At 33.5% G+C, this 17,653-nt stretch overlaps 1 protein-coding gene and 1 pseudogene across 6 annotated transcripts; one reads left to right on the top strand and one right to left on the bottom strand.

The window, feature by feature from the left end:
• The first annotated feature begins 969 nt into the window (after positions 1 to 969).
• On the top strand, positions 970 to 6,485 carry LOC111387766 (transcription initiation factor TFIID subunit 9-like). 6 transcript variants are annotated; one of them, XM_023012350.1, is made up of 5 exons: positions 970 to 1,117; positions 2,378 to 2,431; positions 5,072 to 5,350; positions 5,872 to 6,066; positions 6,097 to 6,485. In XM_023012350.1, the coding sequence occupies exons 2-5, from the start codon at positions 2,399 to 2,401 to the stop codon at positions 6,184 to 6,186; spliced, it is 597 nt and encodes a 198-aa protein (XP_022868118.1). In that variant the 5' UTR covers positions 970 to 1,117; positions 2,378 to 2,398; the 3' UTR covers positions 6,187 to 6,485. The 6 variants fall into 6 exon arrangements, with proteins under 6 accessions (XP_022868118.1, XP_022868117.1, XP_022868120.1 ...); XM_023012349.1 differs by having other exon boundaries at positions 5,872 to 6,485; XM_023012354.1 differs by lacking the exon at positions 2,378 to 2,431 and having other exon boundaries at positions 971 to 1,117.
• Positions 6,486 to 7,415: 930 nt separating this feature from the next.
• Positions 7,416 to 12,753, bottom strand: LOC111387757 (annotated as a pseudogene).
• Between the last annotated feature and the right edge of the window lie 4,900 nt (positions 12,754 to 17,653).

The raw sequence follows: 17,653 nt of genomic DNA, 5'->3' as shown, positions 1-17,653 counted from the left end.
TAACTCGGGATTTATTGAGTATCATAAACCCAACACACATATTAGTTTTTTTTGCTTCTAAAGAATTGGATTTTGATTTTCGTTTTTTTATTAATTTTATTTATCTAGCTAGTTTTGAAAATATATGGTTTTCAAAAATTTGATTTTCGGGGAGGGGGTTGTTTGGTCCTCATTATTTTAAAATTTTATTTTTTCTCTCTCTTCTTTTCAATCATGCATTCTTTAATAAAATAAAATAATACAAAAATTCAAAACTTTTACTTATTTTTTAATTATATATTCTCTATCAATATACTATTATAAAATGCATTTTTAACAAAAAAATGGGGCTCAAATAGGCATTTAGATAGGTAACACTAACAATTTTATAGCAAGAATTGAACAAAATGTTATGAAACGACTTCTAAAAATTTCAAATCAAATGTATTTTTTAATTTTCTATTTTGATAAATAGTTTTGAGAATGATAAGCCAAATGCATTTATTTGCACTCTTAAAATATGTCGTCAAAATTAAAGATAAAAATAAAAATAAAAAATGAAAATGAGTTAGAAATTGAAATACAAATTAAACGAGCTTAATAGGTTCAACTGCAATTATCTTGAGGATGATGATATGTATATATCATAGTGTTCATAATGGTGTTCATCTCTCTCAAGGGACCCAATTTCAATAGGGAGTAAACATCTTTATGGACACCAAATTATGTACAAATAGCATTTCCCTTATCTTGTTTGTTCAAAATCTTTAATACCATTTTTTCGTTTTTCTTTTTTTTTTTTTGAAGTACATCATAAAGGTTGCGACTACAGGTTGATAGTTTCGTGATGGGGTCAACTGGGCTTAACAATAGGCCCAAAAAAGTGGCCCCGCCCACTCAAAAAATAGATCTAGCCCATTCTATTTAAAACCCATTGACCCATGTACCTAGGTCCAATGAAATTGGCCTATTTCCCAACTTTAGCCGACTCTCACTCCATCTGATCTGATCTCCTCTTCCCCTGAATTTTGCAGTAGGAACCCAAACTGTTAGCCAACTGCAATCCTCCATAACCGCGGCCTGCCTTCGCCGATTTTTTTCTGCGACTCTGCATCCGGGTTGCAGCCGACCATTCGAGGTAAATCCTTTTCTATTTTGCTACCACCAGATTTTTTATTTTTATTATTATTATTAATTTTTTTTGCTGTAACTTCAAGAAGTAATTAAGTATGAATGATGAGTTCACTTTTGATGATTTTTTTTATTGTTTAATGAGTGATTAAGTATGAAAGTTTGCATACTTGAAATTGAAAATTAGTTTAGGGTTTAGGGTTCAACTTTGAAATTTGAAACAAGTACAACTCGTTGAAAACACAATGAAACTTAGATAGTCTCACCAAGCCCTAATTAAACATAATTAAATCCTTATGACTCATTTATTACTACATAAACTATTTAATCTTATGCTAAAGTATATAAACTTCATTACTATGGACTATTTGATGGAATTATCAATATTGAGCTTTATTATTATATTAATTTTAATTACTACTCTAGAAATGAAGCGATATCGGGATTGAAGATAAATTTTGGGAAATCTAAGATTATTCTAGCGGGAGAGGTCGCTAACGTAGAGGATTTGGCCAGAATACTGGGTTTTAGAGTTGCGCAGTTGCCTATGTCATATCTTGGGCTCCCTTTAGGGGTAAGGTTTAAAAATATACATATTTGGAATGGAATTATTAAAAGGGTGGAGAAGAGGTTACCGGCTGAAAGTGTATGTACCTTTCGAAGGAAAGTTGCCTTACTCTTATTAAATCCACTCTCAATCTCCCTACTTATTTTTTGTCATTGTTTCCGATTCCTATTACGGTGACAAATAGATTAGAGAGGATTCAAAGTGAATTTCTTTGGGCAGGGTTGGGAGAAGAGAAGAAATTTCATTTGGTTAATTGGGGTGTTATCTACTCTCTCATAAGGATATGGGGGGTTTGGATTGAAAAGTCTTGTTCTGTTTAATAAGGACTTATTAGACAAGTGGCTGTGGCGATTTGCGGTAGAGAGGGAGTTTTTGGACAGAAATCATAGGAGCAAAGTATGGCCTAATGGGAGGGGGTTGGTGTTTGGTCGAGGGTCATCAATCTTATGGGGTGAGTTTGTGGAGGTATATGAGACAAAGATGGAGTGAGTTTCGAGATAAACTGACTCGTGGTGTGGAGATCAACCTCTAAAGGTATGGTTTTCTTCTTTGCACCGCATTACTTTGGAGTTTTCTGCTATGATGAATGATGTATTAGTCATACACAATGGAAGCTACAATTAAAATATTGTGTTTGAAGGTGGTCTACATGATTGCGAATTGATGATTATAAGTTTTTTTTGACCTTCTTTCATGAGGCGCACATTCGGATAGGTGAGGATGATCGTAGTAGGTGGAGGTTGGCGCTGGATGGTAATTTTTTCAATTCTGACTTATTTTAGATTCATGTTGGCACTTGTGGAGAGTTCATTCCACTTATTTTAAATTGCTTCCACAGATAGTATTTTTATTGTGGACGATTGTGAGGGGGCGGGCCTTAACGGTAAATAATCTTCGAAGAAATTGTTTTAATGTTATCGAGTAGTATTATGTGTAAGAGGGATGAAGAGACGATTGATCATTTGTTTATTCATTGTGATGGTGTTCGGTGGCTGTGGAACGGTATTCTGGTTTCTCAACATTTGGCTTGAGGGTTGCCTAGGTGTATAGAGGAGAAAAATTCGTAATAAAGATAGTAGGCTTCTATGTGATCTTATTTCAAAATACATTGTTTGGTATGTGTGGAGAGAAAGGAACAACCACTATTTTGAAGACTAAACACAGGCAACAGAGCAAATCTGAGAATTATTTTATTTGACTTTGTATACTTGGTTTAATGTTGCGGCTACATTGAAGGGCTGCATAACTTCATGTCGTTTCTTTCTTTCTTATATAAATTGATAATACATTTCCCGTGTATTATCCTTTTATTAATAAAATTATATGATTATCTATAAAATAATAATAATAATAATGTTGATAACTTTTCTTAGTTTTTAACTATACATTCTCCAAAAATAATCATTTTTTTTAAATATAGGGAAAATTGCAGCAGCGTTCCCTAACCTTTTCATTTTTTATAGATTTTACCCTAACCTTCATTTTGTGCCAGCAAGGGTTCTTAACATTTCATTAATATGCATCTGAGGTCCATCTCGACGGAAACCGTCCAAAACAACGTTAGTTGATTGGGAGGAATCAACATTCAATAAAACCGTCCAAAACGGTAAATCGTCGCGATAACAGAATGTTCAAGGAATTTTCGCAGACTGTGTTTTAGATGGTTTCCGTCCAGATAAACCTCAAGTATATATTTATGAAAGGTTAGAGAGCTTCATTGGCACAAAATGAAGGTTAGGATAAAGTTGCAAAAAACGAAAAGGTTAGAGACCGATGCTGCAATTTTCCCTAAAATATATTATCAAAAAATGGGACTCAAACAGGGGCTATATATGGTGTGGCCAAGATTGCTATTTTGATCATTGATTTGTAAGAACTAGAGAAGTTATTAATGAGGTAAGATTTGATATATGATCTTGGTGATATTTATAATTTTATACATATTCTTGGATGCTTTTGATCTTTGATCTTTTAATGCATGAACTTTTGTGTTTAAAATTCCTTTTTTTTTTTTTTTTTTTTTTTTTTTTTAAAATTTTTTTTTTTTTTTTTTTTTTTTTTTTTTTTAAATATCGTTCTTACATTTTCTGTTGGATTGATTTTTTTTTTATTTTTTATTTTTTTTTCATTTTATTAATTTTTTTAACTTCTTTTGGTTCCATCGGTTCTTGTTCTAGATATAGCTGAATCTAGTGTTCTTCAAGGCTCAATTGGTAGTCTATAATCGTGACTAAGCTTATTTAAAGGAAACACATTGTACAAGTGATTATATTAATGTTTTATGTAAATTTATTAGTGCTGGAGTTTTATGCTTTATTAAGCATTTAAAATTATTTATCTCTAGTATGATTATGATTGCTGCTTAAGTGCTAGAAAACAAAGTACTTTGAGTTGTAAGACACTTATGCACTAGGTACAGGCATATAGCATTCAAGATTGTGGACTGGTTAGCCTTGTCTAAACTTGTGCTGAAATAGTAAAATACAGTAGATCTGTTTCAGAAGTATCGGACCATCTACTCTGGTCTGTTCTTTTACCTGTCATGCATCTAGAAATGTTTGATTACAAGTGTAAGATTCCTACTGTGAACGTTTCAAAAGTATCGGACCATCAACTCTGGTCTGTTCTTGTACCTGTCTTGCATCTAGAAATGTTTGATTCCAAGTGTAAGATTCTAAATTGGAACTGGTTTGATCCTGTTCTCCTGGGAACCAAACCCAATTCAAACCAGCCCACTACTATGAATAGTTCCTTGTGCAGAACACCGGGTGATGATGTGAAAATAAATCATATGAAGTTCCAGAATCTGTTTTTTCGATAAAATTTTCAATTTTTATTATGTTTTACATGCTTTCTAAATATGTCTTGTTCTTAATTTTTTATATTATACTGAATTAAAATATCTTAATAAAAAATGTTGAATTTTATGTTTTACTTTTAGGGAAATTATTTAAATCGTATTTGTGAAATTTGTTAGGGTTCGGGATTGTACTTGATTTTCCTGTTTTTGTATCTTTAGCTTGAAATTTCTCACTAGTTGCCTAATATCCAAAAATAACAAAATGTAAACACTTGTTCAAACACTGAGGGAAAGATTCTTTTGTTAATAAATCAAATAGTTAAATTTGCTGGCTTTATAATCTTTCGAGCCGCGTTTGTTAAAACAATTATGATATTTAGTATCTCCATTTCTTTGTATGATTATTGTGGTTAAAAGAAATAATTAAATAGTATCTGGATTTCACCTGTGTTATTTTCTTTTTATTCCTCTTTGGTAACAAACATTGCATTCTGGTGTCATATTTCTTGATTACTAATTCTGTCTTGCTACTATTCTAAATTCTCTCATAGCATTTGTGGAGGAGAAATTATGTTGGAAATTTGTTTCAGTAGGGAACAAGTGTGGAGAAGATGGCAGAGGGAGGAGAAGAGGACATACCAAGAGATGCGAAAGTTGTAAAGACACTGCTTAAATCAATGAATGTTGATGACTACGAGCCTCGTGTTGTGCATCAATTTTTAGAACTGTGGTATCGTTATGTTGTTGATGTTCTAACAGATGCACAAGTCTACTCGGAACATGCTGGGAAGTCTACAATTGACTCTGATGATATTAAGCTCTCGATTCAGTCTAAAGTCAATTTTAGTTTCTCGCAACCTCCACCTCGAGAGGTAATCATACTATAACTTTCCATGATGTGTTAATTATTCTTGTTTTTCCTGGATTTTGTACAATATGACTTCATTCATTTGTTTTTAGAACTACTGCATGTACTATTTGGATAATATGTTGGGTTTAAATGTGTGACAATATTTGGAAGGGTGATCAATTTCGAGTCTAGATCATACTGATTTGATTTTAGGAACTCCATCATAATATCTCATCACTAGGACCACATTCTATACAAGTTAGAGGAATGAGTTTTGCTTTTACGCTCCTCGTCAAGATTGCTTATAGTATGCAGTTTTTTTTTTTCCCCCTCTCCCATGAAGCTTTGATACCTACTTGTAACGAAACTTGAGAAGGTTTTAAATGCTAATATGATTTCTTCCATTCGTCTTTTTTAATCATGCTATTTTTCCAAAAGTGTCTACTAGATTCGACATGCGTCTGTTTTCATATTTTAATACGTGAAAGTATGATTTCAATTGTTGAATGATCATATAAAAATTTATAAACCATTACTCATCAGGTGCTACTCGAGTTGGCAAGGAATAGAAATAAGATCCCGTTGCCGAAATCAATAGCAGGGCCTGAAATTCCTCTTCCTCCAGAACAGGATACCTTGATCAGTCCAAATTACCAATTGGCTATTCCAAAGAAGCGAAGCCACCCAGTAGAAGAAACTGAGGACGATGACGAAGGTGTTGATCCTACCCCTACTCCTAATCCCAATCCCAATCCCAATCCCAATCCCAATCCCAATGCTTCCCAAGACCGTAGAGATTTGCCCCAAGGCACCCCACAGCGAGTATCTTTTCCGATTGGGGCTAAACGTCCAAGATAAGTTAGTTTTTGTACAAAAGGATGAATTCTCCGCAATGGTCTCCCTAGCGAAGAGTACTTTCCATATATGCATTACTCTAGTTGACTTGAGTATGTATTTTTGCACTTGATGCGTAGAATGTTCTTATTTGAAATTGAGCTATCTCGCTATAAAACGATGTCTACGAAGCTCTCCCTCGGCATTGCTCCAATGTAGTTTCGATGTTATTTAAGAATTAGAAAATTGGTCTTCTGCTATGCAGTCGGAGTGAGCTTTTTCATTTGCTTCCTGCTATAAAGGACTGGCCTGTACTTTTTTTAGCAGTGACTGATTTTACAAACTTAAAATTTCTCTTTTGGTTTCAATTGATGTTCCTATTCCAAATACTAAGCAGTAGGCACTAGTCTTCTAGACTTGGAAATCTTAATTTACTAGATATTTCTTGTCAATCGTCTAGAAGGTCATTTCGTCACAAGTGGAGGAGCAAGCGTGATACAGATACTCCTCTAAGGCCCCCTTTAGTAAGCCCCTTTAGAGATAGAAAACGGCCTAGCTGGCCTCGCAGGGCAGGCCCCTATGGTTGCAAGCTGGAGCTGAATAAGGATTTTGCCTTTAGTCTTGCCCAGGCGGGATACTTGGTAAGCGAGAGCTCAGTCGAATCGAGGTGGTGCAACTGTTGAATTCATCGATGTGCACTTATTCTGTTATGTTTCTCATCAGAATTTGGGAATAGCATCAAATCCTCCACTGAGTAGCTCATTTTTAGCTTAATAAAATTGGTAGGAATGATGTCGTACGCTTCATTCACTAAATAAGTGTTTATAAACAAACAGAAATGAGTGGTAGATAAGTAGGTATTGCTTGTATGTCTAATAAAATATGTAGATAAAAAGCGATTTAACTTTCTTAAAACTAAAACTTAATGCAAATGAAAAACTCACTTAAAGATGATCACTTTAGCTCCATACGACCATATATCTTTGTAAGCATAAACAATTAGCTATTATGTACAAATGGTTAGCGTTTATAAACAATAATAACCAGCCTTTATTTGGTAATGATTAAAAGCTGATTAAAATTTCAAATCAAAGTCAATTAATTTTAACCGCACATTTTATGAGACCCATAAATTGTCAACTACCCATTTCATCAACTTTTACTAAAATTTACTAAAAAATTAATTTTAATCCATATCAAACAAGTGCCTAATCATTCATCGACAGCATAATACAACTGGAGGAACCAAGGGGTCAACTTCTTAACCTGGCCATGGTATTGGCAGCAGGCACCGTGCTTGATATGGTAACACCCCTATCATAAGACGTCGAATCTCCTCGCGTACGGTATTCTATCAGTGACTTGTCTGGGACGGCCGGAGTTAATTCCACCACATCTCCATTTTTAGCTTGCAGGTAGGATCACCGACTGGCTCATGGTTCAGCTGTGGCCTCAACTCTTCCATCACCGGAAATCCATAGGGAGTCCATATAGAACTACCTTGACCAGCTCTTTCTAACAGAACCATAACATTTGAGTTTGCTGGGAACTCATGCACAGACATCTGCAAGATCCATACACCAGATCATTTATCGTATCAAGCATTACAAATCCATTGGATTTAAAAGTATAAATTCCCTAAGGACACAAATTCCCTGGAACTCAAGAAAATGATGTACTCAAGTTCCAAATAAAACTAATATGAAGGTGGGATTAAAATAAGACCACCTGAACACCAAAATCAATTGGAAATCTCCAAATGGAAAACCTACCATTAGTCCTCCATTCATACATCATGATATAGTATACAAGTAATAAATACGACTATAAATTTCTGAAGAACAAACCTTATCATTCTCAATCATTATAACAAAGACAATTCCATCTGAGCCACAATGAGGTTTGCAAGAAAATGGGCAATCCACAGAATGAGTCGGGGATGTGCAAGGAAGCTTCATGGAGTCAACAAAGCCAATGGATGACCTGTCTTTGCTCATAGCCTCACACTGCCAGGTGACGACCCAACGTGCCCATTCAACCATCTGAAGCACAAAAGACGAATGTTCACAATCACCTTCCTCAGTTCCTTGTATCTCCAATGAGCAGCAAATCCATACTCAGCTTGCAAATGCATCTCTTTTGTTCGAATCTGAAATCGAGAGGAATCATACCCTTACCTATCACTACTGTATGTAAAGATCTGTACCCAAAAATTTTAGAGTTCAAATTAATTATGATAACAAACGATATGTAGAATAAGACAACATCACTTCTAGATATAGCATACCCATTAAACTTGGGATAAACTATGTAGTCCTTTAAGATCCCAGGTATTTCACTCCATAGCTGGTGTAAAATTCTCAAAGCTTTGTAACAGTCTTCCTCCATTTCAACAATCAATCTCAATCCATGGTTATCATGAATTTCATTCATGTTCAGCTTCTTTCTGCAGAAGGTAAAATTCCACCACCATATGAGGTAGATTAACATTGATTTGTTTTTGGAATAGGAAAACAATGTGTTTAGCTTGATAACATGTCACAAGTTATATATTGAAGACTTCCAGCACCCCAAGAACAAAACACAGCTCAACGTCATGTTATGCAAGAGTGATAGTTTTTACCATTGACAATGACGATATTTATAGATTAACTGGGTTCAATCTAACTAGTACAGAAACTGAAGCCACTGTGAAATCATTCAAGCAAATAATCAACCCCCAAAATCTGTTAGACAGATAGATATGTTATACCTGATGTAGAAAATATAGCAATGATAAAAATTGAGGGTTTACAAATTGCATGAGAAGATAATGGTATGTTTCTTTTTGTTTGTGAGCCTGCTAACTCTGTGTGTGGGAGTGTATAGAAAAAGAGCATACCTTAACATCTAGGAATAGATGCTATACAAGCTCTTATGGCGCACAGACAGAGTAATAAGAAATGGCATCACTCTTCAGAGCTTGCTCTAGTTTATCTACTGCAGAAGAAATCATAGCCTCGTCAAATTACTTCAAAAGTTTGGATGACATTTCTTGGTGCTGATTTGGATTGAGATATCTAAAACAGAGATTTTCAAATTTCTCTTTCCAAGTAGAGATCCCTAATCGGTTGGCTAGTGGAACAAAGATTTGCGAAGGAAGTTTCCTTCGCAAATCTTTGTTCCTTGATTAAAGGTAATGCATCCAAGGTCATCATGTTATGATAACGATTTCCCAGTTTTATGAGAACAGCTCTAGCATCGGCCATTGCAAGGAACGTAGTATGCAAACGGCCTGCCTCAACAGTTTTACTGGCTATGTTATTATCACGTGCAAGCTTGCTCAAGTCGCTCAATTTAGACACCTGGAAGAAACTTAATCCGTCATTTTACATTTATGCCAATCAGCTTCTCAACTAGAGTTGCAAAGAAAAGTACTCCACAGAAACTGAGCAAGTCCCTACAGACTTATCGACAAGTCAGGGCCTCTAATATAATCACATAATGCTTAACATCGTAAGTTATAGTCATGACTAAATCTCCATTCAACATTGAGATCACTGTCATAGAGAACAATTTTTCATCAGTGTGTCATTTTCTTTATGGCATCCCTTTCATTCACCACGTGAAATCCCAGCGACTTATCAGTAAATAAAGAAAGACTCGCAATTTCCTGTTACATGCCCACACCAATGAAGGAGAGAGCGTTTAAACTCTTGAGTTTACAATGGCAAACATACCATTAACATCCAAACAACTAGACAAAGTTTGGTAATAACTAACGTAAACATACGATCACAGATCATAAAGTTTTGAAGAACATATCCTCGCATCATGGAATTTCATTGAACTGTCGTCAGCTATATTACATACTAAAATCAATCTAAGTAACAGTGTATTTGCACACTCGGACAACCTACGAGGGCCCATAGCCAACTCGTGCCAAACCACATGGCCCTGAAGCCGAGGTGATTTGCATTTTCGAGGCCCACAAATCGAGGTCCACAGAAGCCTAAGCCCATATATACCGAAACCCCATATGCCGAGGCCCTTTGAAGGTGGACGAGGCCATATTGGCTGAAGCTCTATAACCGAGGTAGCAACCTCCGAATCACAAAACAGCATCTTCCATAGGCACTTCTCCCAAGAGATCCTCCGCACAAAGATCTTACTTGAATAATTGATAGGACGTTTGTTATGAGTGTAAATGTTAAGTCTTGTCACTAGTAGAGGCGGCTCTGCCAATTAATAAATTTATAGCAGGCTAGATGCGGCTGATGCCTACAATTTGACATGTAAATTGTCCGGCTGAGACCACGTGTACTCCAAACCAAAGGTCATGATCTAACTTGTGATACTATAAATATTCTCCCATGTACCCCATACAAAGGCTAATGCAAGAATCAATACAAGGAACCGAGGTCCACAGAAGCCTAAGCCCATATATACCGAAGCTCCATATGTCGAGGCCCTTTGAAGGTGGACGAGGCCCTGTTGGCCGAAGCTCTGTAGCCGAGGTAGCAACCTCCGAATCACAAAGCATCATCTTCCATAGACACTTCTCCCAAGAGATCCTCTGCACAAAGATCTTACTTGAATGATTGCTAGGATGTTTGTCATGAGTGTAAATGTTAAGTCTTATCACTAGTAGAGGCAGCTCTACCAATCAATAAATGTATAGCAAGCTAGACGCGGCTGATGCCTACAATTTGACATGTAAATTGTCTAGATGAGGCCACGTGTACCCCAAACTAAGGGTCGCGATTTAACTTGTGACACTATAAATACTCCCTCATGTACCCCATACAAAGGCTAATGCAAGAATCAATACAAGGAACAACACTTTACTCAACTCTTTCTTATTATCTTGCAACACAATACGAGTTTACACATTTTTACATACACATTTTCAAACATCGATTGATAATTATTGTACAATCGATCTACGAACATCTCGCCGAATTTTGAACGTTCTCGTCCTGCACTATTGAGCTACTCCCACACCCTTGATCTGTCCATTTTAGACCGTCCACGTGTCTTTGCGTGTTGGATTTTCACTTACGTGTGTACAGGTGGGTCCGACATCTGTTGACAACATATTCTGGGGCCAACAAACAATTTAATAAAATGAAAAATAAAAATAAAAATTGATAGAATCAATTTATCTTATCCCTTCGACCAACTCAGCAACCCCGCTCCAAATGTCTTCAAAATATAATCAATAGATACAGAAGAATCATCAACTGTGTCATACAAAAGCCCTGCAACAACAACGGTAGCATTTGCCCCAATCGCAGCTAGCAAAATTGCAGCCTCCACACAGCGCTGCAAATAAGGATGCCCACTTGCCCGCATCTGAAAAATCAATAACGCCAAAGTCCCAAAATCAAGTAGTATTAGCTTCCTTGGAAAAAGCCATTAACTAGAGAGGTAATTGCGCAGTACCTGGCCTCTATGGGCTTTTTCAGCTTCATAAAAAGGCTTGACGACAAACCATACTGGAAAATTAAATGGAAAAATTTCATATGGTATATTTGAAAATTAAGAAAACAAGTTTCAAAATTTAAAAATCAGATTGTTATTTAAATTTATTTATGATTTAATTAATTTAATATATTTAAGTTACAAATCTATACAATTTGGTCACGAATTCACAATTTAATTACTAATTTATTATTTTTTTTTATCACAAATAAAAAATTTATGTCACAAATTATTTTATGATCACAATTCAAAAATTTTGTAAGTCACAGTTTGTTCATCGTTCACAAATCAAAAAATTAATTAGTCATGGATTAATTTCTAGTCACAACTTATCAATTTATTAGTCACAACTTATTTTTCAATCACAAATCAAAAATTTTATAAGTCACATATTAGTTTTCGATCACAGAATCACAACGTTTATTCATCACAACTCATATATTCATTTCAAATTATTAGATTAATTGGTCACGATTAATTTTTTGATCCCAACTTGATCAATTGTAAGTCATAATCGCAAATTTTAGGTCACATATTATAAATTTAGTCACGGTCACATATTTGGCCATGTATCATTTATCGATTACAAAATAATCATAACATAATTGGTCACAAGCACTCTTTCCACCCACTGCAACACCGCCAAACACCCCTCGCCAAATCCACCACCACCGCCAAAACCAACCAAATCCCCAACAACAAACGACCACCACTACAACAAACACACAAAAAAAAAAAAAAAAAAAAAAAAAAAAAAAAAAAAAAAAAAACCACCACCACCACTATCCACACTACTGCACCACCACCACCCCCTATGACCTGTAAAGCACCATCGCAACCGTCTTCACCAAAATCACCACCATAGATCCATCAAACGACAACCCACCATAGATCCACCATCATTACCACAACCCAACACCATACCGCCACTGTCCAACAACCATTAAAAAAAAAAACCACCGCAACCGCCATCAACCACGTACCTCATTGCTAGATCCATGATCGCAACCCACTGTCAAACAACATCTATCGCTAGAGCCACCATCCAACAACCACTCCTACACAGATTCATCCACCTTCGTCCTCAACAATCCCATAGCCCAAAACCAGTCGCGCAGTAGCACTCATCACTATTCAGATCCGCTTGCAGAGGGGGTAGTTGCTGCTGGAGGTGACATTCATTCCAATATGATGGCTTCATCATCATAGTATTGCTAGAGTGAGTGATCAGTTGCCGGAGAAAAAATAAAAATGGGGAAAAGAGCAAGAGAAACGAGAGAGAGAGAGAGAGAGTGATTTGGGATGAATTGATTTATTAAATCTTAGAGAAAAAACAAGTGACAAAATTAGGGTTTTCTGATTTTTGAATAGTAAAACTTTCCATTTGATTTTGAAATGTGGAATTTTTAATGTATGGTATTGTGTAATTTCCACAAATTAAAATGCTTTGGGAGCATATTCACTTGATCTTTTAACTTTTGAGAATTTAAAAAGTTAGATGTATTCGATTGAGACTTTTATAAATACTCTAAAAGTTTAAAAGTATTCAATTGAAATTTTTATAGACTTTTAAAGAAATTTTAAAAATCAAGGGGTATTCAATTGAAACTTTTAGAAGTATCTATAAGTAACGAGGTATTCAATTGAGCCTTTTAAAAGTTTGGATGTATTCAATTGAAACTTTTATAAACTTTTAAAAAGTCTCTAAAAGTCCCGAGATATTCAATTGAAATTTTTTAATAGTCTCTATAAGTCATGAGGTATTCAAATAGACACTGACTTTTGGACAATTCTCTACTTACTAGATTTCTATAGGTTTTTTGGGAAAAAAAATATAAATAGCAATTCTCAAAGAAAATCTCTAATATACTATGAGATTTATAAAGATTTCAAAACAAAAAAGGAATGTCCTTTTTCTTTTAATTTCAAAATTTTTCACATATCTTCAATTCATTTGCTGTAATCAATTTATGATCATTCTATATGTACACAATTACTTTTGAATTGAAGTTATAAGCAATTGTTTCAAAGTGTCGAATTCCATGTAATTAATCTATTCTTTCTTTTTCTTTTTCTTTTTTTTTCTTTTTTTTTTTTTTTTTTTTTTTTTTCTTTTTTTTTTCTTTTTTTTTTTTTTTTTTTTTTTTTTCTTTTTTTTTTCTTTTTTTTTTTTTTTTTTTTTTTTTTTTTTTTTTTTTTTTTTTTTTTTTTTTTTTTTGTTAAGAACAATTTGTGATCGTAGAAATTTGATTTCGTGAAAAAAAAAAAAATATTATGTTTTTAGAAATTGATGTAAAACTTTGTTATTATTTTATTTTGAGCCAAAATTGAATGATCATGCCATGACTGATGACTTTATACAATAAAATTTGTGGGCATCATGTTCTCAAAAATTTTAACTAGGTCGGAAAAAAGATTGTAATTTTTCAAATATATAATGAATTTGTAAGATAAAAAGTCTGAAAAAGTTTTTTAAAATCTTTAATCAAAGTTTACAAAGCTCTAAGGAAATTAGGGTCTATCACTTCTTCTTCTTCTTTTTTTAAGTTTTTTTTATTAATACTCCTTAAATTAATTAAACCTTTTAAGGAAGTAATTAAACCAAAGTCTAACCCGATTAACTACAGCAAGCCCAAACCTAATCCACCTAAAATATCGTCATTCGTAGAAATTGGCCAGAAGCAAAATACAAAAACTCCAGGTACGATTCCTTTTCTCCGAGCAACATCCGACCATAAATCTCAATTTCTGGCCCATTTTACATCGATTTCTTCTTCGTCTTTCTTCCGTGTCCATTTGATTTAATTATCTCATTCTCATTTCAACCTTAAATACCAAATAACCTAAACCTTAGTCCGAAATCCAGAAATCTGATCTCGATTCCGACTATTAACTCCTATTTCTGCTAGGGATGGGCATGCATCGGTCGGGTCGGGACGAATTTTTCCCAATTAAATTTGGATTCGATTTTTTTTTTTATTGAATTTGGATAAAATTTTAAAGTTTGAAATTACTTGAAAATCTCCCTTTTTTAAATGCCTATATAAGGAATTCTTTTTGGAAAATAATGTATAAATAAGTTTAAAAATTTATAAAGTATTTTTTTAACAACTTTTTTGGATTTATTCATTTTGTCATCATGTTTTTAATTTCTACTTTATTGTCAAATAACGTTTCATTTGTACATGGTGTTCATGTGAATCAATCCATATAAAGAAAATGGACATTTATAAATTATAAGTCATTTTCATATCTTTACTGTTGTGTTTATTTAGGTTTTTTTTTTCATCTTAGATATTAATTTTCTTAATTGATTGGGTGGGCTAGGTTGGATTTTAAATCATAACCCAATTCAGTCCAACCTAAAATATAATTTTTCAACACAACTCAATCCAATTGAACTTAAAAAATTTGTTCATTTTCTTATAAACCCAAGGTAGCAACTTTTTATGCTTTACTGTGATAATAATACTTACAATTTGTTGAATTTTTGTGCATGGTGTAAAATTTATGGCATAGATGGTGTAAAACCATAGCTTTTTTGCATGTGATTAGATAATGACAAATTTGAATGCTACAGTAATTGGTTTGCCCATTATGTTTAGTTTTTGTTTTTGTAATTTAATAGACTTCACATGTCATGTTATGTGGCATTGTATTGTTGCAATGTTGATTTTTGGCTCACTTTGGAATTTCGTTTATGTTTAGCTTACTATAAATCAATAAAAGAGATTTAAAGATTAAAGGAGTCCTAAGAATGGGGAAAAGGAAAAAAATAAAAAATAAAAAAAATAGTGATGTTTGTGATTATAAATTACGAAGTTATACGTGTCGTAAACCATAGATTTCGAGACATTGTATTTGAAAATATTATAATTTAGACTTTAGCAATCTTACATCAGTGTAGAGCTTAAAACTAAGTTATCATTTGTAGTTTCACCTAAAGTGGTAATAGCATCCGTAGAACCAAATTTAAAGTTTTGTTTGATGACTTTAACTTTTCATTTCATTGCTTTCGTGGTTTCTTACAATCAAACATCCCTTTTTGTTAAAGAAATACTCTGTTGTCACTTTTTTAAATTTGATGACTTTTTCTTTAACTTTTTTGAGTGTTTGTCAAAAGTGATTCATGCACATGCATACATTTATAGTGGCTAATATCTGCATGTAGAGGAGAGTTTTATGTCATCGTGTAGCATCATAAGTTGTCAACTTCTGGTTAGCTTGTCTTCACTAATGTTTGTCACTCTTTACCAATTTGAATTGTCATGACTTAACTTGAATGTTTTTTTGTCGTCTCATTACCTATCTAGAGGTTCACTTGAATCTAGGGAAATATTTGTTGAATGTTTGGGGCTTGACCAAGATGATGATGATTTTCAGCATCCTGTTGTTCTTACAAGATGGATGAAAAGAAAAATTTGTTGACCGAGCTGAAATGTCTGTAGAAAAGAAAAAAGGGGAAGATTCACAAGATTTGTGGGCATTTTTTCTTTTTACTATTTCTATTCCATTTCAATTTATTTTTTCATATTATTCTGTGTTCTTTTTAGTAAGTCCAGTAATCAAAGGAAGAACATTTGAGACGGCTGTTTGAGGTTGAACTGAAAGTTGTTCGATCACATGATATGATTTTAAAACGTATTTCAGATCTTGAAGTTAAAATTCAGTCAAACCCGACTGAGGACTGTCTAAAAGATGTTGAAGAAAGGATTAAAACGAATGAAGAATTAATGGAGCGTCTATAAAGTTTGAAACGCAAAGTGAAGAAGATACTAGCTGGTAATGAAGAACCAATGAAGATATTCAAGAGTTTTCGAGTTTAAAATTAATAGTTGTGGGAGTTTTTGTCATTCTTTTGATTTATTGTCACTTTTTGAATATCTTTGTAACTTTTTCGTGTCTCTTGTGACTTTTTTTGTAAGATGGTGTGAATAGCTTACCTGATGATTCGGGTAACTTTTTTAATGACTTCTCCCTAATTTTGCTTTAGGTAATGAGTTTGAAATGAGTGGTAGGGAAAAAGATGTTGAGATGCCTATCAGAAAAAGTGACAAGTCAATCGAAAAAAGTGAAAAATGCAGTGAAAAAAAGTGATAAGGCACTTGAAATGAATTTGAATGAAGAAATAGACTTTCTTGAAGCTGATTGGTTAAGAGTTGATGATATTATTGCTCGTAGTTTAGCAAAAAATTGAGAATTACTTGTGTTTTCATATTATTATCTTTTTTCCTTATAACTTATGCTTTTTTTACGATAATATAATTTGACTTTTATATTTATGTTATTATTCATGTTCTAGCATGTTGCATCACCATCTAATAAATGCATAATTGGATTGCTGGACAAGGAGTTTGAATTTAAAAATGAAGTTAGGGAAAAAGTTGTGAAAGTCACGACTGTGATTGAAGTTGAAACTGGAATTGAAGAGGGAAATGTTGAAACTATTGATAACAATGATAATGTAACCCCAAACATGCTCTTGAAGAGAAAAAAGGAAACCTGCAGCGCTTCTTCAGTCTCCTCGAGTCGATGAATACGATTCTACATCAAGAACTAAGAAACGTGTTGTTAAATGCACTTTTACATTCCCAGTTCGTGTGGACCCTTTGATGGCATATGATATTGATGCTTTTGAGCTTTAGTACAAAAATGGATTAATAAGATAAAATAAGTAAGTTGTTACTCATATTTGTTGTTTATGAATTTTTTTCCAGTAAAGTGACATTTCATGTGACCTTTTGCATTTTGTGATGTACGTATAAACATTTCAATGATGAAAATTCTATTATCAATCATTGCTTCTACTTTAGTGATGTTACTATATCTACCAAATAGTGGTGGTACAAATTATGTATTTCAAACGAATGTCTGGAAGATATAGTAAGTTATTTTGTTAGTTGGTATTTTAAGATTCTTTTATATAATTTTTAGTACAATTGTTGATTTTTTTTTTCTTTCTTTCTTTTTTTTTTTTTTTTTTTTTTTTTTTTTTTTTTTTTTTTTTTTTATTTTTTTTTTTTTTTTT

This window comes from Olea europaea, unplaced genomic scaffold (genome assembly GCF_002742605.1).
Source record: "Olea europaea var. sylvestris unplaced genomic scaffold, O_europaea_v1 scaffold424, whole genome shotgun sequence".
Lineage (NCBI taxonomy): Eukaryota > Viridiplantae > Streptophyta > Magnoliopsida > Lamiales > Oleaceae > Olea > Olea europaea.
Note: the sequence above shows the minus strand (reverse complement) of the source record. Positions and strands in the feature narration are given on the sequence as shown.

Bases quoted from the DNA above. Each gene is read 5' to 3' on its own strand.
- LOC111387766 (XM_023012349.1), top strand. From the start codon at position 2,399: ATGATCGTAGTAGGTGGAGGTTGGCGCTGGATG. The intron at 2,432-5,071 runs GTAATTTTTTCA...TTGTTTCAGTAG, and splicing joins GTGGAGGTTGGCGCTGGATG to GGAACAAGTGTGGAGAAGAT. The intron at 5,351-5,871 runs GTAATCATACTA...ATTACTCATCAG, and splicing joins CGCAACCTCCACCTCGAGAG to GTGCTACTCGAGTTGGCAAG.